At 42.7% G+C, this 23183-nt stretch overlaps 1 protein-coding gene across 1 annotated transcript in view; it reads left to right on the top strand.

Annotated features, from left to right (window-relative positions):
• COL4A5 (collagen type IV alpha 5 chain) overlaps window positions 1-21303 on the top strand; it is a 227725-nt gene extending 206422 nt beyond the window's left edge. Inside the window, exons 43-51 of the mRNA XM_088482860.1 lie at window positions 88-160; window positions 572-643; window positions 799-918; window positions 5536-5634; window positions 10223-10435; window positions 11793-11970; window positions 14125-14239; window positions 17319-17491; window positions 19999-21303. Of these exons, the coding sequence (XP_088338986.1) occupies window positions 88-160; window positions 572-643; window positions 799-918; window positions 5536-5634; window positions 10223-10435; window positions 11793-11970; window positions 14125-14239; window positions 17319-17491; window positions 19999-20080 (1125 nt within the window). The 3' untranslated portion in view covers window positions 20081-21303. The remainder of the gene's footprint in view (window positions 1-87; window positions 161-571; window positions 644-798; window positions 919-5535; window positions 5635-10222; window positions 10436-11792; window positions 11971-14124; window positions 14240-17318; window positions 17492-19998) is intronic.
• Window positions 21304-23183: the final 1880 nt, after the last annotated feature.

Genomic DNA, 23183 nt, shown 5'->3' with positions numbered 1-23183 from the left:
GATTGTACCTTAAAATATCAAGAAAATAAACACTGAATAGACTTTGCTGGTCATAGGAATTGAATACACTTGTGTGCTTGTCAACAGGGTGATCCTGGAAGGCCAGGTCTGAATGGAATGAAAGGCGATCAGGGGGTACCCGGTGTCCCAGGATTCCCAGGTATTATACATGTGGGGGGCTGGATGAGGCTTAGTGGACATCTTAGAGGATGCAGAGTTCACAGTTCAGCATGAACAGTTTCCTAGACAGTGGTGAAAGCCAAGCATCAGGAAGCAGCAAAGATTAACTTGAACAATACTATATATAGTCCATATAATATAGTGAAATGCAATATTTAATCCTGTTTGAGATCTACATTGTTATGTTATTTGTACCAGCTGCTTGCCAGATGTTGACAATGGTATATGCTGAGATACATTGCTCCCTGCTTCCCTAATGCACAACTGGCTATAGCTGACAGGACTGAGATTTGTACATTGCATCCTCTCCCAGGGCAAATAATACAGCATTAGGATAAGATAGATGAAAAGTCAATGAACAATATGTAATTAGGTTACTTTTCTATTGCAGGTATGAAGGGACTCAGTGGACCTCCTGGTTTGGGTGGCTACAAAGGTGATCCAGGCAACTCAGGTCTTCCAGGTGAGTAGATCCTTCATCATATTTAATATACCCTTGTCACTGTATCTTCTCTGTGTTTATGCAGTTTTCCATTATGTCTAATACTGTATAAATAATTAACAAGAATATTAATAGATTTTAAGTGATTTGTGTACTTTTGTCCAATCCACTAACAGGTTCGCCAGGGCTACCTGGTCCCAAGGGTGAGATTAGGACCGTGCAAGGACCTCCTGGTTCACCAGGGCGCCCAGGAAACAATGGACCTCCAGGACCACCAGGACCCTCTGGATTACCAGGTAATTCATTGTTAGATGTCAGTGACTGCTTCCCCGATCTGTGAATATTTCCATTCACAATATAGCAATGTTGTTTGAAGATCAGAAATAAATCATATATGCTTCTAGATTAACCATTGTTCATGATTATAAGTAAAGTAGTATAGTATATATTAGTATTGTTTTGCTGGCCCTCAGGGGCGTAACTAGGTATTTGAACATAGCAAAAGTTTGTAAGGGCTCCTATGTACAACCCAATGGTGAAAAGTTTAAATAACAAATGTAACTTTGACAAGGAAGATGGGCCCCCCTCAGGTCTAGGGCCCAATAGCAGCTGCACCCCTTGCACCTATGGTAGTTACGCCCATGCCAGCCACGCATGTTATTATCCATTTGGCTGTGATCATTGCAATACTACAAGATCTGTGATGAGTGTGGCTACACATGTTGAGAGCCAGATTGAACTGATCCAGGGAAATTACAATGATCCAATACATTTGGAATGCAATGTAAATTAGCTGTAAATACCACCCTACTCTTCTATTTAATGGTCAGCTGGTGACCTCACACCCAACCACCCTGATTTGCCATCCTGCTGGATCACATCCAATCTGTCTATGGTATAACGGCATACATTGATCAACTGGACATATATATAGATCACATTAATCAGGGTATTGTCAAAGTGGAGAGTAATTATAGAAACACATTAGTGTAAATATATGTAAAAAAGATGGAATCACAAACAGCCGAACTAATTATGAACGGAATGGGGCTATTTAACTATTATGCTCTATGATCCTTCCTATGCAAGTGTTTTGCCTTTAGAAAGGTTTATATACCATTGATACACAAATAAAGAGAAACTCCTTTATGTAGGCGCTAATAAATGATTAATAAACTGATAAAGTACTGGTAATGCAGCTGTGGGGAGTAATGTCAAGATTCCCAATAGGTTCACAAAGAACTGAAAAGATATATAGAGGTAATCACAGTGCAGAAACTCAGTACCACCAAATCAATTAATAAAAAGTAATTTTAATATTTAGCATTAGATATAACAAGAATACACATTATAATTTAAATGTTATGTAAATAAAAGCAGGAGCATACAAATTTAAGCTATTCCAGTGCTGAAATGACTAGTTGAGCTAGCATATATAAATACATTTTCCAGTGGGTATAATCCGGGTAAGATGGAGTATTTCAAATGTTCTGCCCTCCTCAAGAGGTCTCCTATGATGCTTATCCTATAGACGGCAATGGTCTCAAATAGAGTGCAGATGGGCCAGGCCCGCTGATGTTTTAGGCTGGAAATTAGTAAGGTGGACGCTAGGTGAATATATGAAAGCTCTTACCTATATGCAGAGTGTTCAGTGTCAGCAGCGCGACCTGTAGATTCTGAGTGCGGCTGTGATACAAGCCGCATGTGTCTCCAGCTAACCGCCCGATGCACGGAAGCGAGTTACAGCCTGTCAGAGTGAGCAGGTCAAAGATGCAGCAGTGTGTTTAAATCCCAATCTGGTTCTGGGGCACAGTGGGAAATCTGGCTGCCAGCAATGAGGGGCCGGTATGGCAGGCGTCAGCACTGGAAGCAGCAATCCTCCTGCAAGTATGCAAAAGCAGCAGTGACTGACGCGTTTCCCCGTGGCTCCTCCCACGGCTTCGTCAGAGGCATATGCCGCTTGCTCCATACATCAGATTTTAAATGAGGCTACTAATCAAGCAGATCCACAACAGCTGTAATCAATAAGCCCATGGAAACATCGAAAACCAACGAACCTAGATCCTGCAGCTATCAGTCTTCTGAGTAAGTCTAAGGTACCACAGAAAAAAAGATTCCCTCCAGCTCACTTCAGCAATGTCAACAAAAAATACTTAAATCCTACATGATAACAGAGATTCAGAGGTATTAGTTAAATAAGTCTAAGGTACCACAGACACAGCGGGTCTCCAGACAGGCAAAGAGCTCTCCCGCTGTGAGCAAGAACACAGTGGCTAATTTATGCACGCCCAGTAAACAGTGTTTAAACATGTCTGCGTTTTTCTAACCACTCCCCCCTTACCTCCCCCAACGCTGACTACCTGTCATTCACTGTGCAAATTAATTCTGTTAGTGTGCGTGATCACAAAACAATTGCTGCACATGCACGATGACTTACAATCGCTCAAACTACGGAAATATTGGCATTGCGTGTGGATCTGAATCAGGCCCACACTGATACCAGAATGATGGTGATAAAAACACTGTCTCTGGCATCATTCTTTGCCCACTCCTGTTCTAGAACATCCCATAAATACTGAATTGTGTACAGATCTACCTATTGTCAGGAATATTAACAGACTCCATGATAAAAGACAAATACATACTCACCTACAGTAAATCACCACATCTCAGGATCTCAGGCACATTAGTATTGTATTGGTTGCCTTGACTCCTTCAACCAATCCCTGCTGTGTCAGGTGCAACTGCAGATGCGAGCTGAGCCGGGGGCAGGGTGCCATGTGCCCCCCGGGCCGCAGCGCCATGCGGGCCGCTGGCAGTCTGGCAACACGCTACTCCTCTGCCAGGGCTGCCTGCATGCATTTGCCCCCCAGGCTAAAAGTTGCCAGCCAGCCCCTGGGTGCAAGACATTCCTTCACTATGCTGACAGGGTAGATTTACTGGGATTGGACCCATGTGGGTTTATAAGGCTGTCAGCAGCACACACTCATCACCCGTGATAGTGTTCTTGTGTCTTTTTTGTATGCCCATGTGTTCCTGCTTGTTACTGACCATGCTTGTTTTTGACTATTCAGCCTTCCATCTGCCTTGACTTTTGCTCATTAATTACTTTTGCCTGCCAGAACCTCTCAATCCATTTACGTTTAAGATTATATGGCGTTTGCCACAACCTCAGTCTATATGCCACCTTTTATGACCTTTTGCCTGATTTATGTTTATGATTGTATGCTACCTGCCCTGATCTTCGCATTGTGATCTTTCTATTTTATTGCCCCCTGCCCTGAATCTGGATTTGCACCTGACTATTCTATTTTGTATTGCCATTGTGTTTATTACACCTTAGCCAGCTTGGTGTATTTTGCTGTAACATACACCAACAGCAAAGGTTTTTCCTGTCCCAGGATGCTCCAGTCCTTCCCCCTCCACCCTGCCCACAGCCTGAGGGCAACTCAGTTTTGTTGGTGTCTGGCAGGAGCTGGATCACCTTTAGACAGTGGGGCTGTTATTAAGTAGCCCAAGCACTAGACAGTCCTCTGAACATTTGCACTGCTACTCCATCACCCCTCCATGGCGCTGTGACACCAGCCCACGGCTAGGTACACCCAGCGAAGCTCTGGGGAGACCTAGCTACCAGGGCTCCTCGGACCCCACACTGCAGCCAAGATTCAAGGGGACAGGTAAGGGGACCCACGTCTATGCGCAGTCTTGCCTCCGGAGACAGACCGGAGGTGCTGATGTGGACACCAGTTCGTCCAGATTGGATCTCGGACTCTGTCCAGCCTCTCTGAAAGTGCACGTCTCTGCTCTTTCCATCTGGTTCCAGAGCAGAATTGTTCCTCTACCGGATGTTCACACCTTCCTGCAAGGTATTCTACGTATACAAACCCCCCTTTGTCCCTCCTGTGGCTCTGTGGGATTTGTCAGTGGTTTTCCACGCACTTCAGAAACCTCCATTAGATGTCAAATGACTCACTGTGAAGACTGTTTCTTCTGGCTATAGCATCTAGGTATCGGATTTAGGGGCGCTTTCCTGTCGCTCCCCATTTCTAATCTTTCATTCGGACAGGGCTGTTCTTCGAACACGCCCTGGCTTCTTTCCCAAGCTGGTCTCTCGTTTCCACCTCAATGAGGAAATTGTGATTCCGGCCTTTCAATCACCAGACCTCTTGGCAGGTGAGGTCTCTAAGATGTGCTCCGTGCCATCTATGTGGACCGTACTAGTTCCATCAGGAAATCGTACTCCCTCTTCATCTTATATGGATTCTACAAGAAGGGATGGCCAGCTAACCTTCGCATAACTATCTCACAGGCTTACACGCAGACTGGCCTTCCTGTGCCAACATCTGCTCATTCTACTCAGTTTGCACTTTGGTATTTTTTTATGATTTAGGGGTCTATTTACTAAGCAGTGTTAGGAGACAGAGTGAAAAGTGATAAGAAAGTGATAAGGTGCCAGCCAATCAGCTCCCAACTGTCATCTTACAGGCTGTGTTTGAAAAATTACAGTTGGGAGCTGATTGGCTGGCACCTTATCACTTTCTTATCACTTTTCAGTTTGTTCTTAACACTGCTTAGTAAATAGACCCCTTAGAGTTTTATTTTTACATATTCAATATTAATTATATATTAATGAGAGAGCAAGTGATTTTAGTTCAGTGCATGACTGTAAATTTAGTTCAGTGTATGACTGTAAATTTGAGTTGCTATCTTATATAGGGCAAACCCAGTGGCCCGTTGGAATAACATATGCTTGGGTATGTGTACAGTTTTATAGGCATTGTATTTGTCAATATAGCAATATTTAGCACTTGCTCATTTTTAAATTTGTACATAAAATGAAAGTCCTAATAGTCCATTAGAAATATTCTTATTGATTGGGTTTCTCATAGCTAATCTATTTTATTTACTTTAAGGTTCTTTGGGTCCACCTGGTGATCCTGGCAGAGATGGGATGCCAGGGTTTGAGGGGCAGGCAGGACGCAAGGGAGATAGAGGTCTTCCAGGCCAACCAGGTAAGTTCTACAATTTTATTTTTTATATGTACTCTTGCACATTTAAGTTTGCTATTTTAGTGGCTTTTAGTGGTATGTGTGTTAGTTGATTGGGCAAACAGGGCCTGATTAAATGTTCTGGCCGCCCTAGGCTAATACATTCGTAGGTTACCCTAGATAAATCCTTCCCTAGACAAATGTCCACATCATGCAAGTGGTGTGGTTATCATTTTAGACAGTTCTCACCTTAGTGCCACTATACAATACAGAGAGTATTCTAAGGTCTACTATGCAATAGACAGCATCCATATGATCGCCATACAATACAGGGAGTTATGTAAGCAACTAGCCAGCATCTCTACCTGACCCCACGGCGGGTTCCAGGGGGGGCTCCCGGCCAGTGATTACAGCGGCAGTGCAGAAAGACTGCACATGGAGCTGTAGTAGGCTGAAAGGGAGGTTGAGTTGAAGCAGGGGGCGGGGCTACACTCACTGCACTCATTGTGAGCAGAATATGAGAGAGCAGGGGAGGGAGGAGCTACTGTGCTACAGACAGTGAGTGAAGTATACCCTGTAAGCCAGGGGTGGGGAACCTTTTTTCTGCCAAGGGCCATTTTGATATACATAACATTATTTGCGGGCCCGGTGCTGGCCACGCCCCCTCCATGTGACGTCACACGGGGCGGGGCCACAATCACCGGTGATTACAGCAATCCACGGAGTATTCTGAGGATGCTCTGGGTAGCTGTAAGGGCAGCGGTGTGACCATCTGATGCTTCCTAAGGACGCTCCAGGCGGCACTGCTGCATAGATTCTGGTTGCAGGGTGCCATTCTAGGCAACCTGCAGCCAGATGAACTAGCAGGAAAAAGCTCTGAGGGCCAGACATAATGATCCCACGGGCCTTATACAGCCCCCGGGCCTGAGGTTCCCCATCCCTGCTGTAAGGTGAGAGAGAGAGTGACATACATACATACATACAGTGTGCTTGTGTGTCAATGACTGTGTAAATGTATGTGTGTGTAAGTGTGCGCTTGTGTGTATGTTTGTCTGTATTTGTGTATGTGTGTGCATAAGCAGTGGTCGAAGTGGGGGTATGGAAAATCTAAGTTCCGGCACGGCCACTTTCCTTCAGTGTAGTGTACCACACCGTAGTACACCTTATACACATTATGCCAATCAATAGTAGTGCCCCTTATACACATTATGCCACATACAGTAATGCCCTTTACAAGTGATGCCACAGTATTGCCCTCTACAAAATCTGTACAGTAGTACAAATTATGCCACCCATTATTAATGTCCCTAACACATTATGCCACATAGTAATTCTCCTTATAACATTATACCACACAGTAAAGCCCCCCCTACCCGCAGCCTCTTACCTCCCCTTTGTGTCTATCCAGCAGCCTCAGTCTCATTATGAGAGATGACATGATGAGAGGAGACTCTCATCTCCATGTGTATTTGGTGCCCTGCCCAGCAGACATCCATGCAGAGACAGAGGCACCGTGCTGCCGTCATTTCAAATCTGGTGATGTCTGCGAACCAGACAGGAGTCATCACTGCGGCTCCTGATTAGCTGTCAATCCACAAGCTCCATTTGGCTCGCGGACAGTGCAAGATTTGAAATGACGTTGGCGTGGTGCTGCTGTCTCTCCATCTATGGATGTCTGCCGGGGCACCAGTAATCAGCCCGGCATTAGATTTTTCGTGTGATGGACAAAACTAGAGCAGCTGTCACTATAGGGGATCATTGATCTATGGACCTCATTCAGAGTCGGTCGAAGCGGCCGCACGGTCGTACGGGAAAAGGGGCCGGATATGCAAATGATTCCCTCGCAAGTTGCGTCCCTAAGTTCGGATCGGTAGCTGGCCGACCAAGGGGAGGAAGTGGTCGGAATTCAAAAAAATACGCCCCCTTCTCGTACGCATTGAACGTCATCTCCGGGCATATTAGGATTAATCGAGACCATCGAGAACCTCTCTTAAGCTCTACGATCATGTCAGTGTAAAAACCTCCCATGTCACATGTGCCATGACGCTACTTTGTTAATTATGCACTCCCATAAACCGTATGCACTCCCATAAACCGTATGAACTCCCATAAAACGCTGTTCGCATAATTAGGCACGCCTGCGTTCGGATCTCCACTCCCCCGTTTTCAAGCACCTTCCCCTGTTACCACCCACAAACGCCTCAATCTGTCACTCAAACAACCGACCTGGCTGTGTTCAAGGAGAGAGAAATTTCTGATCGTAGCGGCTAGTTTGCGCACGCGCATTGCGAACTGTACGCATGCGCAGTATAGCGAACATCGGTGGCGTACGACCGTGCGGCAGCTTCGACCGACTCTGAATAAGGTCCTATATCTTTTAGGTGCAGTCTCTATAAGAGCAGGGTGCACCAGCTAAAATAATAAATACAGCATTTTAAATGTGCATCACAAACCTCCCCTCACTATTCCCAGCATCACTAACAACCCCCCTCTCCACTACTCCCAGCACCACTAACAACCTCCCCCCGTCCACTACTCCAACCTATCCTTGTGTATCGATGCCTATTTCCCTATAGATTGTAAGCTTGCGAGCAAGGTCTTCCTACCTCTATGTCTGTCTGTTATTAACTAGTTTTGTTCTATTAATGTTTCCAATTGTAACGCACAACGGAATATGTTGCGCTATATAGAAACTGTTAAGAAATAAAATAAATAAATTCTCCCAGCACCACCAACAGCCCTCCTCCTCCACTACTCCCAGTATCACTAACAACCCCCCCACTACTCCTAGCATCACTAACAAACCCCTGTACTCCCTGCATCATTAACAACCCCGATACTACTCACTGCATAACTAACAACCCCCTCCCCCACTACTCCCAGCGTCACTAACAACCTCCCCACTACTCCTAGGATCACTAACTAACCCCCCTGTACTCCCTGCATCGCTAACAACTCCCTTCCCCACTACTACCTGCATAACTAACAAACCCCCATCCCACCCTACTCCCAGTATCTCTAACAACCAGCCTCCGTCGCTTTAGTTTCTTTGAGGAGGCAGTAGCCAAGGAGGGTGGTGAATACATCAAGGGACACGAGAACTGCGTCCAGTCCCCAGGCTCCACTTCGCACCATCATGGGAGCGTGATGTGACGTCATGACATCACCTTCACGCTCCTAGCAGACCTGAAACTGTAGGATGTGCTGTCATGCGGTCGAGCACCATGGACTTGCTCGGCGTCGCAGTCTAGCAGTAATGGCTGCTAATGGAGGCTACAAAGTGAGTGGGTGGTACGGCGATAAAATAAGTATGACTGTGTATATGTGTATCTGTGACTGTTTTTATGTGTGTATGTGTCTCTGTGACTATTATGTGTGTAACTGGGTGTCTGACTGTATTTATGTATGTGTGTATGTTTGTATCTGTATGTGTGTCTGTGACTGTATTTATATGTGCGTGTATTAGTGTGTGACTGTGTATATGTGTGCCCCGGGCCCCCCAAAGCCTTAAGCAACCTTGGAACATTATGTGCAGCTGCGCACATTTCCAGCTGTGAGGTTCAATGAGCAATTTTGTGATTGCAAGGTGGCAGTGTTACGAGCATTCCCGTGCGTTCTGATGGCACATCATATCACATTTAATTGAATTGCCGCCTACGTTTGCACCAAAAATATATTATGAATTCTAAAAACACGACTGTCCAAATTAAATCCAAAATGATTTATATAGTGTCACTTTAGAAAAGTTAGCAGTGGTGTCACTGTGCAGGCAATGACAGGTGCAGAGCCCTGCTCAGAATAAGCACAGTGAGATCAGCTGTCCAGGCTGTGTGCTGATGACCCAGTCTTCCTGTAACTGTAGAGTCATGTTCCCAGTAGCATTACATGCTGCTCCTGTATAGATCTTCTGCCAGCCCAGCAATCTTGTAGCAAGTAGTTACAATGACACAATGGCTATCTTTATACCCATGGGAAATGGAATATAAGCAATAAATAACTGTGCAATTGTACTATACCTACCCTAGATGTATTAATACCAATTCTGAATCTTTATGTGGACATCCTCTTTGAAGATATGGTTAAAGATGTAAATATTGCAATACACATCAATTTTAATGAAGTCATTGCTACTTCTAGTTTCCATACACACCCATGGGGGATAATTACCAATCTTTCTAAAGAGGACAGGTGAAGAGGTTGCCCATAGCAACCAGCTTCTATTATTTTATAGAATATACTAGATAAATGATAGTTAGACGCTGATTGGTTGCTATAGTCAATTTCCATTTGCTCCTTTTAGAAGGTGTGATACATTGCCTATCCAGTGGTACAGCCATTACCGTATCTATAATGGGTGCTAGGGTTTTTGGTGCACACAGTAGAGAAGCCACAGGGAACATGGTGCAGGTGCCATGTTCTCAGTGACCTGTGCATGCACCGTATCTCTGGCACAATGCCAGAGTCTTACTGCACTGCGGAGAGGAGGAGACCTGCACAGAGCTTACACATGGGCTCCCTCCTCTCTTAAACCACCCCTAGATACAGCATTTTACCAAATACATTTCATGTTGATGATGCTTTAATGACATTTCTGTTTTTCAATGTAAAACAGGTTTAAGAGGGAACCAAGGTCCCCCAGGTCTTGATGGATCGCAAGGTCCTCCAGGTTCCCCCGGCTCAGGGTCTGTGGCGCATGGATTCCTTATAACCCGCCACAGCCAGTCGACAGATTCTCCAGCTTGTCCTCAGGGAACCACCAGGATCTACGATGGGTATTCCCTTCTCTATGTTCAGGGAAATGAAAGAGCACATGGCCAGGATCTGGGTAAGATACTTTTTGATGCAAAATATTTTGTAGGGAGGACCTCAATACTTGCTTAATGTGGTTGGTTGCTGAAAATATAACTCATCAAATACTCAGACACTGATCCAATACGACAATCTCACAAGACAATGTGACCTTATTGTCCAGTATAATTATGCTATTGGAAAAGTTTGTCCTGACAATTACACAGTCCTACAGACAACGTACATGGTCCCAATTTGTGTTTGTGAGCACTGTTAAAAGTATGCTAAATGGAACTCTTGATTGGCTGGAATCAACTAAAGGAAGTACATGGGTTTAACGCTAACCAATCATATCCTTAAGTTTGAGAGGGGAACATACCATCAAGTGGGGTTGGGGACTGTCAGTGCAATATGCTTTATGTGAGTAATACTAGAAAATGTGTAGGAAATTGACAAAAAGAATATAATTTGAGATATAGAATTAATCATTGAGGTGGCCTTATTTTCTGGGGCATTACATTGTCTTTCAACAAGCATACTTATAGATATTGCAGGAAGGTTAAGTGGCTGATAACAGATAGTTAGACAAGTATATAACAACATTTGCATACAGAAACAAACATCTTCTCTCACGTAATGCTATGTATTTATTACTTTCTGATATGGGCAACGAGGTTCTTACTGCTATAGATTATATGTTCACCTACCCTCTTGCGTAACTGTTTTGATTTGCTGAAAATTCAACCTCTGCCATTTAAACAACATCTTAGTATTCAACCTATGCTTGTTTTACTGAAAACTCTACTTGGGGAAAGTCTGACATTATGGTAACCACCCAGTTTACATATATTAATTAATAACCTAGACCAGTGGTTCTCAAACTCGGTCCTCAGGGCCCCACATAGGTCACATTTTCCAGGTCACCCAGCAGGTACACAGGTGTACTCATTACTCACTGACACATTTTGAAAGATCCACAGCTGGAGATAATTATTTCACTTGTGATTTTGTGAGGAGACCTGGAAAACATGCACTGTTTGGGGTCCTGAGGACCGAGTTTGAGAACCTGTGACCTAGACTGTAAGCTCAGAACCAGGACTCCTCGCCGCTTGGTTATCACCCTGCACTGTGTATGCTCCCACTCACAGTTAGGGACTCTGATCCTTTCTGTCTGCCCTTCCTAGGGTACTGAGTGCTGCTGTTAATCTTTATATCTCACTTTATTTTTTCCCCTTGTATTGTCTGTTTAAACCTTGTTATATAGCATTGATGGTGTGTATTTCTGTACAGCGCGATGGACACTTGGTGGTGCCATGTAAATAAAAGAGAATAATGCTATGAAGCGGTAGAGTGGTGCAGCATTTTAACACAACATCTTTATTTTAATTCTTCAGGTACTGCCGGCAGCTGTCTTCGTCGATTCAGCACCATGCCTTTTATGTTTTGTAATATCAATAATGTCTGTAATTTTGCTTCAAGAAATGATTACTCCTACTGGCTATCCACACCAGAGCCAATGCCTCCCAACATGGAACCACTAAGGGGCAGAGAGATTCAGCCGTTTATAAGCCGGTAAGGGTTATTTTGTCCTTTACTTACGCATTTCGTCAACAGAACTTCACTTTATTTCTATGTTCTGCAACTGCTATCTCCTTTCATAAGATCACACATACTGACACCAGACAACATGGAATTGCTGTATCCGGTAGAATGGCATCAGAGAAATCTGTTGCAATAACTGATACAGTGATAACATAGAAACACAAATCCCACTGTGGATAGCTTTTAATAAAATGCAAGTTGTGTTAAGTATCACAGACTGCTCTTCCAGTTGTGCAGATTGCTGTATGTATCAGGAGTATTTATCGCACTCCTAAATATATACAGTAACATATTAAAAAATCCTGAAATAAAGCATACCGGCCATATACACACACATTCGTACCAAGATATTAATACACATACAGTACATATATTTAATTGACCCTGTGTTATAACCATTTTGCTCTTAATTCATCTGTATGGGCATCCCATGCACATGCATGGAAACGTTGTGACACCATGCTGTTTGTCAGCATTCAAAAGACACATAGGGGTAAATTTATTAAGATGGGAGTTCTATTTAAGAAGTGATGTTGCCCATAGCAACCAATCAGAATCTACTTCTCCTTTATCTAGCACCTTCTAGAAGATAATACCTTGAATTTGATTGGTTGCTACCCCCTTAGTGATCACGTGAGAATTTTGTCTCTTGATCGCCAGCCCACAGGACCGCCCACAACATCAACTCACAATTCATTTTATTAATAGCAAGAAGTACAGACAACAGACAATTGGTATTCTCTGTAATGGTAACTGATGGTATTAACTGTACATTGTAATTAGGTTTCACCTTGGCTGTACTATTTAATCAATTTATTAACTTTTTTTTCTTTTTTTGGGGGGGGGGGGGTTAAAAGAAGAGATCAGTTATCTCTTTAGTGACAAGCATTCTAGCTGTGTCCACTAGACCCTTAATTGAAGCTGTAGTGTGTCTGTATCAACATTTAGTTTTAAATCACTTAAATAGCCATGGCTAGGTTAACCTTTATTTTAGATTACTGAAGGCTCTCAATATGGAATGCACTAAAATTAGCTGTCTAATAATTGTACCTAATGGATGGAAAGTAGGATTAAAAGATGGATTTAAAGGGTAGGATAATATTGGCCGCATAGCAACATTTGTTCATTTGCAACCTGGGTGCTGCAAAACACTGTATCCCACCAGTCTAACAAGGTTGTCTCTGGGAAGGATTTGATCCTATCACATTCCGCTCACATCTAGTTCAGGGACGGCCTCTTCTGCCAGACAGGTACTGCTGTGGGTCAGTCTTCTGGCAGAGACGGAAAGGATTTCATTGACTTTATCAGGGGACTCCTTCTACTAACAAGTGTACTTGTATGCTTAATATACTTGTAGAATCGTAAAAAATATTGCAATATATTGCGGTCTTTTATAATAACCATGGAAGTTTTGTAATGTAGCTGTTTTGCAGACTATACTAACAAGATTCTAGCCAAGATGTGCTCCATTCAGTCTGTGGAGAGGATTTTACAGTCATTGTACTTCAGGATTCAAATCCAGCATATTGTTAGTCACCTTTGTCAGCATATGGGAGAAGCATTGGTGCAGATGAATTGTCTGGCATACAGTCCTCCATGCTGTTCATGTACATAACGAGGAGATTCGGTGCCATAAGCCACTCCACTCCAAAGTGCAATAGCCTAATTATACAATAGCACTTGTTTTAAGATCCAAGCAAAATATTGGATTTTGTATCAGGCAGATCATATGATTTCTGCTCCCGTCTCCCATACAATGTTTTTTAGAATTATATAGTAAACTGCCCTATGATGGGAAGTCAGCGTTAATTAAAGAGTTACTAAAATCTGCCACTCAAGATGGCTGTACAAATTAGGTGCCATTGTCTAGGTAGCATCTGTAAAACATGATTAATTGTTCTGTCAGAGCTGTGTTTTCCGTAATAGCTTTTGTTTCTTTGCCTTTACACTAGGATGTTCTATTTAATGTCTTATATTCTGCAAATTGCAGGATTTGGGATAAAAATGCATAGCACTTCACTGAACCGGTTCATCTAGGGAAAACTATGGAGGTTTTGTGGCATGATACATTTTTCTCTTTGCAGTATACGTCAAATATCATATTTAATTATTTCAATCTTTTAGGTGCTCGGTATGTGAAGCTCCTGCCATGGTGATTGCTATTCACAGCCAAACCATACAGATTCCACCATGTCCACAAGGCTGGTTTTCTCTTTGGATTGGATACTCATTCATGATGGTAAACTTTTAACCACTATATTTTAAAGGCGAAATCTACCCATAGAAAATATCCCCAAACCAAGAATGCCCACCATGATCAATAGAAAGATGGGGAGGCCCTACCCTTGATGCCCACAATTATGCTCAGCATAGCCAACCCAGTGTTGTGTCCTCCAAGCACAGAAGCCCATTGCATGAGAGTACAAAATGCTATTCAAAACTTTTCATATCATTACTTAACTGCAGGCACTGTCTGATTGGACAAGTGCTGTTAGCACCTTAATATTTATTTGACTTATGCATAGGGCCATTATTTACTATGTATTACTAGTCCTCTGTGCCACTAGAACATAACTCTATTGTAGCTCGGCAGCAGTATCAGTGATGAAGACTACTTTTCTTCTATAGAAGTCATATTTATGGTGGAGGGTATCTATCCATTAAATAACCTAAGCTCTCTGCACAGCTTTTTTTATAGCATCGCTTTGGTTTTAATTATACATATGGAATTCAGTTGGCTTAGACAAATGGTTAGCTCCTGCACTTGTCTAGGTAACTTATTGTGGAGGAGCAGGACCGCCATCAAAAATTCTGGGGCCCAGGACTGACAAAATAGAGAGGACCCCCCAGCCCCCATTATACAGACAACCTCGAAAAATAGAGGCATATTAAATAGCTAGGGCCAGTGGAGTTGACCATGTTACAGTAACATCACAGCACTCCCCCTTCAGTAATCACCTCACAGAAAGTCCCCCTATCAATAATCATCTCACAGCTCCCCCTCTTTAGTAATCATCTTACAGCACCCCCTCCTTTAGTAATTACCTCACAGTCCCAATCTTCAATAATCACTTTACTGAAACCCCTCCCCTTCAGTAATCTCCTCATAGCAAGTCCCCCCCCTTTAAATATCACACTACAGCTACTCCTATAATAATCACCAGTCTCAAATCCCCCTTCCCCTTCTCCAGCAAACTTACCACCTTTTCTTTGGTCTCTGGTCGGGAAGCAATTGGGAAGCCGTCTGCCTAAATACCGGCAGCCGGCTTCCCGACTGTCTTATCCCTGCATGGGTGAAATGCCGGGCGTCTAGATGTAGACGCCCGCATTTCCCCGATGCCGGGAGACCGGCGCCCGGCATCATGATTGTAGTGATGCCGGGCGCCTCGAGCGGACAGCCGCGGGGGGGAGGGTTAGGTTTAGGGCTCCCGGGGGGGACTTAGGGTTAGGTACCCCCCCGGGAGGGTTAGGCTAGGGGGAGGGAGGGTTAGGGTTAGGCACCCCCCCGGGGGACTTAGGTTTAGGCAGCGGGGAAGGGGGTGGTTAGGTTAGGCACTTAGAGGGGGGATTAGGGTTAGGCACTTGGGGGGGAAGTTAGGGTTAGGCACCCCTAAGGAGGGTTAGGTTAGGTTAGTGTATACTTACCTATCCACGATCGGGATTTCCAGCGCTGTCGGGCTTCCGCTGCTTCTAACTCTGCTCCTGTCAGGCTGCCGCTGACGGGAATCGAACCGCCGGCGGTATATCATACCCATTCCCTCTGGTCTACCGTTTTGTCCTCTTTGCTCTGATGGAGGCTTTCTCCCCTGCAGCGGCCGGCGGGCAGCAGAGCAGCCTTCCCTGATGAGACAAGTCACGATGCATGCACACCTGCCGACAGTGCTAAGTCGAGCAGCCAGACAGCTCAGCTTCTCTGAATACCTCTAGTGCTGCTAAGAGGTGCTCAGAGAAGCAAAGCTGTCCGGCTGCTTGACTATTAAAGGCTACCAGCACAGAGCAGCTGCCAGCCGGGGAGTAACCTGTCCCATAGCCAGCCCTGAACATGGCGGCGGTGGGGGTGGGTGGATGGGAGGAGATATAGGGATTAGTGACCTCAGCGCGCTGGTAGGAGAAGGCCCCTGGCTGGGCCTGTCAGTGACAGTTATTGTGGCAGGGGGGAAGGGAAGTAGCAGGCGGGCCCCTCAAGTGTCCGGGCCCGGGACTCCAGGCCCGGCAATCCCCCCTGATGGCGGCCCTGTGGAGGAGACACGCACACTCACAAAATCTGTGTGATTGCACCATGCCTAGAAATACCTGCTGCCCTCAGTAATGCGTGTCCAATAGCTCTGCTTGACTAAAATAATTAAATTCCTTCTGCATAGTATTGTGCTAAATTCCTGATCATGTTCACTGACATGGTAAAATAACTTTATGTTCTTGGTCAGGTTTCCATGGTGTATCTTGCTTTTCCTATGCAATATAACCACTCACTTCACTTCTAATATACTATAATTGTACTAGTCATATAAGATACAGGGTTCATGTGTACTGACCAGAGACAGGCTTTAGCATTACAACCTTACTAACAGCATCTGACACTGAAAGCTGATCACTACATGTTGCAGTCTGCAGTCAGGATGTCCATTTTTACTATGTGGACAGTCATAAAGTCGACACCAGAATGTCAAATTTTAAGATGTTGACATGGTTATGTAACATGCAAATAAAAAGTATGGTGGTCGCTCACATCAGCTTAATGACATAGCACAGGTGCTTGTAAAGGGCAGGGTTTACACTGAACCACAGAAAAAAAGGGATATTCCCTCCAGCACACTGCAGCAATATCAACAAAAATACTTGAATCCTACATGATAATAGAAATTCAGAGGTATTAGTAGCATACATTTGCAAATATATGATTAAGCGCCGGGCCAACGTCAAGGCTCCTCTATACCGGCATCCCTAACATTAAGGGATTCACGTCCGAGGCACAGGGCACCCCAAAAGAATCCAGCCAAGGAGCCACAACCAAATCGGCTCAGATGGCATAGTCACATGGATGGGCAGATTGAGCCAGAGTTCCATCTGCCCCCACCACGACTTGCTTACAGAGTGTAAAGATATACAGTAATATAAAAAAAAAAACAAGTTTAAAAATCACTCTGTTAACATGAATGGATGTTATTTTCAGTAAGTCCTCCCATCTCTTTAAACAACTAACACTGATGTTTGTAATAATTAATAGTATTATTTTGTAGATATTAATATTTTATAGGCATTAAGACAAAATATTTATTGGAATATAATACTGACGGTATATGACCGTCCTCTCTTCCTAGCATACAAGTGCGGGCGCAGAGGGCTCAGGACAAGCCTTGGCATCTCCTGGATCGTGCTTGGAGGAATTCCGATCTGCTCCTTTCATTGAATGTCATGGCCGTGGTACCTGCAATTACTATGCCAATTCATATAGTTTCTGGCTGGCCACCGTGGAACTGGCTGAAATGTTTAGGTAAGTCAGTGCATGAAGTATGGTATCAAAAGTGTGCTTTAAAAAGAAATATCTGCTCCTTCCCTCACTCGTCTGCTATTGGATCTGATCAGGATCTGTGCGGTCGGTAGCCACCACTTCTGCCCAGTATATTACATTTCTGCTTCTCTTTTTGTCATGCAGACAGTAGACTCACAACCAGTTTCAAGTCACTAAGACACAACTATTTTTAAAGTTTTGAGTGACACCTCAGTTGCTTTGGGGCATCAATGTAGTGAACATATATAGTATTCTTTAAAATGCTTTTACCACAATGCCAGTGCTACAAAAGGAGAGCTCTGCTTGTGTTTGTTGTGTTTGGCCTTTTAGTAGTGTTTAGATGCTCTGTGGAAACATTTGCGGGATTGCATTGAAAGTCCTGCCTAATAAACCCGCAGCGCCACTTCCTTCATTACTTATACAATTATCTGTCCAATCTGGCTGGTTGGAACGAAAATCTGGTAATGTATGGGAGCAAATGACAATCAACCATATGCTCCCAAACGCCAGAAAATGGACAAAAACGGTCATTCAAACAAATTGGTTAAATCAAACGGATTTAACCAATTTGTCTGAACAACCGTTTTTGTCTATTTTCCAGTGTTTGGGAACAAATGGTTGATTGTCATTTACTCCCATCCAACCAGATTGGACAGATAATCTTCTAGTGTGTACCTAGCTCCCCATAGCAGGCTCATTTATGACTTCAGTAAGCCAGGATACTAGGGGACATAAGATTATTTAGACCCCCTACGTCACATTTGTACATTTTAATGCTTTTATCACGTTGGAATGAATGCATATACACTATAGAGACAAAATTGATTGGACACCCCCGCACAAGCGAAATGGAGTTCCAAATGCCAATAATGTGGCGGTTTCGACAAGAACACTTAGCAGGGAGGCCCATGCACTGTTCTATGTAAACAATTAATGGTTTTATTAGGAGGACATTGCCACCTGTCATGTTTCCAGGGTGACGCTGGACTGGTATACAGAAAATTTGGTAACCCGGATGGACTGGCTAGCTCAGAATTGAGAACCTCTGGGATGAACTAGAGCGTTTGGTGCGTTCTAGGCCGACTCAACCTTCTTCAGTGTCACAGTTGGTCACTGTACTTAAGGTGAATGGCAAAACATACCGCCTGCTGTTGTCCAGGAACTTACGGACAGTTTGCCAAGAAGGGTGTCTGCAGTAATCACTGCACCTGGCGGACCTACAAAGTACTGACAACAATAAAATCTCGTTGATCTATTTGCTGTCAGTGTCCAATCACTGTTGTCTCCATAGTGTATAATGAGTTTAATGCAACTTGCTGGTGCAATTACCATAAATCAGTGGCTTATGTCTGACCTGTGACATGTTTGAAGCTCAACAGCAGCACACTAAACTGGGAACCAAGCCTAAAGCTGGGTACACACTATGCAATCCCTTGCACAATATAGCGTTCCAATGGAGATCGGAACAATATATTGTGTGGATTGCATAGTGTGTACGCCCGAACGCACTTGGCCTTGGATTGTTCATCGCATCGTCCCGTCTACTGTGCTGCACAACAGATGGGATGGTGCGTTGAATGACCCCATGCTGCTTAAAACATAGAATCACACATTGCATGATGCATTGTATCGTTCCATTGCATTGTGCCATCGCTGGGTACTCACATTGCATAGTGTGTACCCACCTTACCCTGCACCATCTTCACCCCTTGAATTTTGTTTAAGGATTTTGTTTTTGTATATGGTATCATTACCAGGAGTGGTATCTTGGCTAGCTCACATTCACCCAGCTTATCAGAAGTAGCACAATTTTACTCCCCCAGCTGCCACCATGGTACCTGTAGGAATGGGCGAAGTTACTTGGGGTCACATGACAAAACGGGAAAACCTGAATTTGCAGATAATGAATGAATATATCAGCTTTATTCCAGTACAGATGTGTCCTCATACACTATTGCTGCAGTCGTGCCAAACAGCCCTTCTCGGCGTGCCATATCCCCTTCGATTTGACTTGTGCCAAGTGTCATTTTCTGCCGAAAATGCATCCTAGTTGCAATCAGATGTGACTAACTGATTTATGAGACGGCACTGATTAATTTAATATGGGATACTTGCATATCTGTGTGCAATTGAGTCTGAATCGATATACGAAATGCTACAATGCAGCGGCCGCAGGGTTTTTCTGGTAAGCTCTATTTGTGCTTTGTATAAAGACTCAGACACACAGATTTATACAAGTGTTGCATATGAAATGAATCAGTGCAGTCTTGTGAAACAGTTTGCTGCATCTGTATACGACTAAGATGCAGGGGCGAAAAAGATGCTCGCTGCACAGGACCTGGCACATCACTCACTCGCGCCGCATGGCTTATTGAGACTAGGTGTATGAGGACACATCTGTAGTTTTTAGTGTGGTAATTGTTCCCTTTATTGTATTATTAGTAAATACATGATTTATTCAGATTTTACTATTTTATTTCCATTATCAGTAAACCTCAGTCTGAAACACTCAAAGCCGGTGACTTAAGAACACGCGTCAGTAGATGCCAAGTATGTATGAAGAGGACGTAACATTTTGGAGAACTGGCTACCTGTGGAAGAAAGCTTAGGTCTGAATTGTCCTTTGTGACAATGGTGCTACTGTGTAGATAAAGCAAGAACCAGATACTGTTTTAAACAAATTCAAATGTACCTCACCAAAGTGCCATATCGAGGATTGTCTGGTGCATTTTAACGAATGGACTGAGAAAAAAAAGATTAACCTCTTTCAAGAGAGAAACCTGAGTTTTGGCGAGGATCACATGAAGTTTTTTTCTCCAGTATCAAACATGGCACTTTTTTACCAGCTATACGAAGAAACGCACTGAGTATGTTTAAAATAACAAGGCTGCAGTTTTGAAAAAAAAAACAAAAACACACTTTTGTCATGGTGCTACTAACCCCTCCGTATTCTGGGTTTCAAAATATAAAAATGCTAAGCTTATTTCTCTTTGTAAGTAATGAAATGTGTATATTGTGTAAAACACTATTTTTTTTTTTTTGCATTTATCCATAAAATTATTTAGGAAAATACAAGTATAAAATCACAGTCTCAATTCACAAATGTATAAGAATATTCATAATATATACAACAGTATTTTCTATGTATTTTAAGAATTACAATGTTTAACTCTTGCACCAGCATACTACTGATTTTGTAGCTTGCATTATCCCCACTTGTTTCAATTGGACTCAATTTTGGCAAAGTACGTCTGTAGCCATGCTGAATTTGGTGTTTGTACCGGCGCCATTCAATCCCGATTCATTTGGATATTTTTTTTAACGTTTTGTTTTTGTACACTGAACATGTGATATAATTAGCCATATTCTTTTTAACATTTTAAATAAAATGCACACAAGAAATATTCTAAATATGCTAGTTTACCTATCAACAGAAGCCCTATCAGGAATCACCAAAGTATTTACACACATGAAAAGTGTCATGTATATTATTGAAACTAGCGTGAATGAAATAAAGAGAGATTGGCTATACCAGTTTTTCATTTCTGGTCTTCTTGTGAGAGGAATCCACCCATGTAATTACCAAGGATACGTAGGTAGATCTTCATTTCAGAATGTATCACTGAATGCTCCAGTGTTTGTATAGGAGAAAGAAGCTTTGTTTAATAGCAAGGATTATTTTGCCTGTATATTTCCTGTGACTTAGTAAATATGTTATTACAGAAATGTTTAACAAATTTAAATATGTATCTAAACTGAACAACTTTGTTCAACAGAGCATACACACCTAAAGATTTTCTGTCCAACCATCCAACTAGTTGATTGGTTGGAATGAAAATCTGGTAACGTATGAAAGCAAATGACAATCAGCAATTTGCTTCCATATGCCGGAAAATGGACAAAAACTGAAGTTTGTTAAATGTTTGATCTAAACAATTTGTTCAAACAACAGTTTTTGTTTTCCGGTGTTTGGGAGCAAATTGCTGATTGTCATTTGCTTTTATACGTTACCAGATTTTCATTCCAACCAATCAACTAGTTGGATGGTTGGACAGAAAATCTTTAGATGTGTACCCAACTGAAATGTCCACAATTTCTACATCTGTTTTAATTCATCAAAGATCAGTGCAGGTCCAATTTCTGCCATTTTCTTTGTATGTAAATTGGTGTACATTAATGTACATGACTTGGCAATGTGTATTTTATTGTCTGTATGGCTTCCTGTTATGTCATACAAAAATGTATTTGTTTTAGATTGTTGTTTTTATGTTTTCAGCATATTTTTAGTTTTAAATTTACGAGCAGCTCTTACTGTGAGGGCTGCATATATACAGAGTATATAGCATACTTGGTTACTTCGGAATTCTCACCATTAATGTTATTCGGTGACGAGGTTCTGTATATATGTATAACCTTTACCATAGTGAATTATTCTGTTAAGCAACTGATCTTACAATTGGAAATCACATTCACAATTGTAATCTCAATAAAATGCTATAAATATCCACTTACATTCCTTTCCAACAATAACAGACTAGTTGTTGTTCGCAAAGATAGTGAAATGGTTTGCCTGTAAGCATTTTAATAACTGCTGTCTGATAGTTGGATGTTTAGAACAACCGTTGTTACATATCAGTATAAACCATTTGCCTATTCTTTGTTTTGACGTTTCATATGCGATACGTTTTCTACTACACAGCTTTAGATTTTACACCTCTGATTTTTGCTTTGGTTATTTGAATGCTCTACTGTTATAAGAATATCGATCAGTATAGCTCATGTCATGTCAAGCCTAGCAAATGATCTACTGTAACAGTTTGAAAAAAGCCTCCAGAAGAGGGCACTATTGTTAAAAGAAACAGCATGTTTACCATTAGTTTTGAGCTTGAAAACTATAAAAACACAGAAATAATTGTAGAATATGGTTATTCTAAGAAAAAATTATATAAATTTGTATGTGTGTATATATATATATATATATATATATATATTTATATATATATATATATGCAAATAAAATCTATATCCTACATTGTCATGAAGGGCCCACCAAGGAAAGGCAGTGGTAGGGGCCCATTATTAAGAGGTGTGGCCAGCCAACATGGATGCTTGGCCAGCCATTATAGAGGAGATAGCCTGCAGACAACATGGATACTACAGTACATGATCTGTTCATCCATGGTCCTGCTCTACCAGATAACTGACCCTGTAATAGAGTAACAATGTATAATTCGAGTGCACTGTCTGAAACTTGACAATAGAAGAGGTGGGGCCCTCAGGCATTGGGGCCCACCCGGGATTTCCCCTGTACCCCCGTGGGCCAGTCCGACCCTGGTTGTAAATCATTTTCACCTGCTAGACCCATGATCACAATTATGTTGGGACAAGTCAGCACTATTCTACTAATAACCTGAGTGCACTTCATAAAAATGCTTCCTAGACATGATGCTACAGAGACACTTTTCCCTTTTTCAAGTAGTGGGAATAAAGGTTCTCCCAAAATACGTTGCAGTACCATTAATAATCCAGAACTTGGAGCCAGCGGCAGGTCTCCACAGTTTGTGACTATGCTGCACTGTAGGAGAATAACTTACTTGGTGTTTGCTACAACATCCTTATGAGTGGATTAGAACATCTACCATCTTCTCCTCACCCAGATTGGTGGATAAGATTC

Source organism: Taudactylus pleione, unplaced genomic scaffold (assembly GCF_031769625.1).
Source record: "Taudactylus pleione unplaced genomic scaffold, aTauple2 ptg000296l, whole genome shotgun sequence".
NCBI classification, from domain to species: domain Eukaryota; kingdom Metazoa; phylum Chordata; class Amphibia; order Anura; family Myobatrachidae; genus Taudactylus; species Taudactylus pleione.
This window is presented reverse-complemented; position numbering and strand designations above follow the sequence as displayed.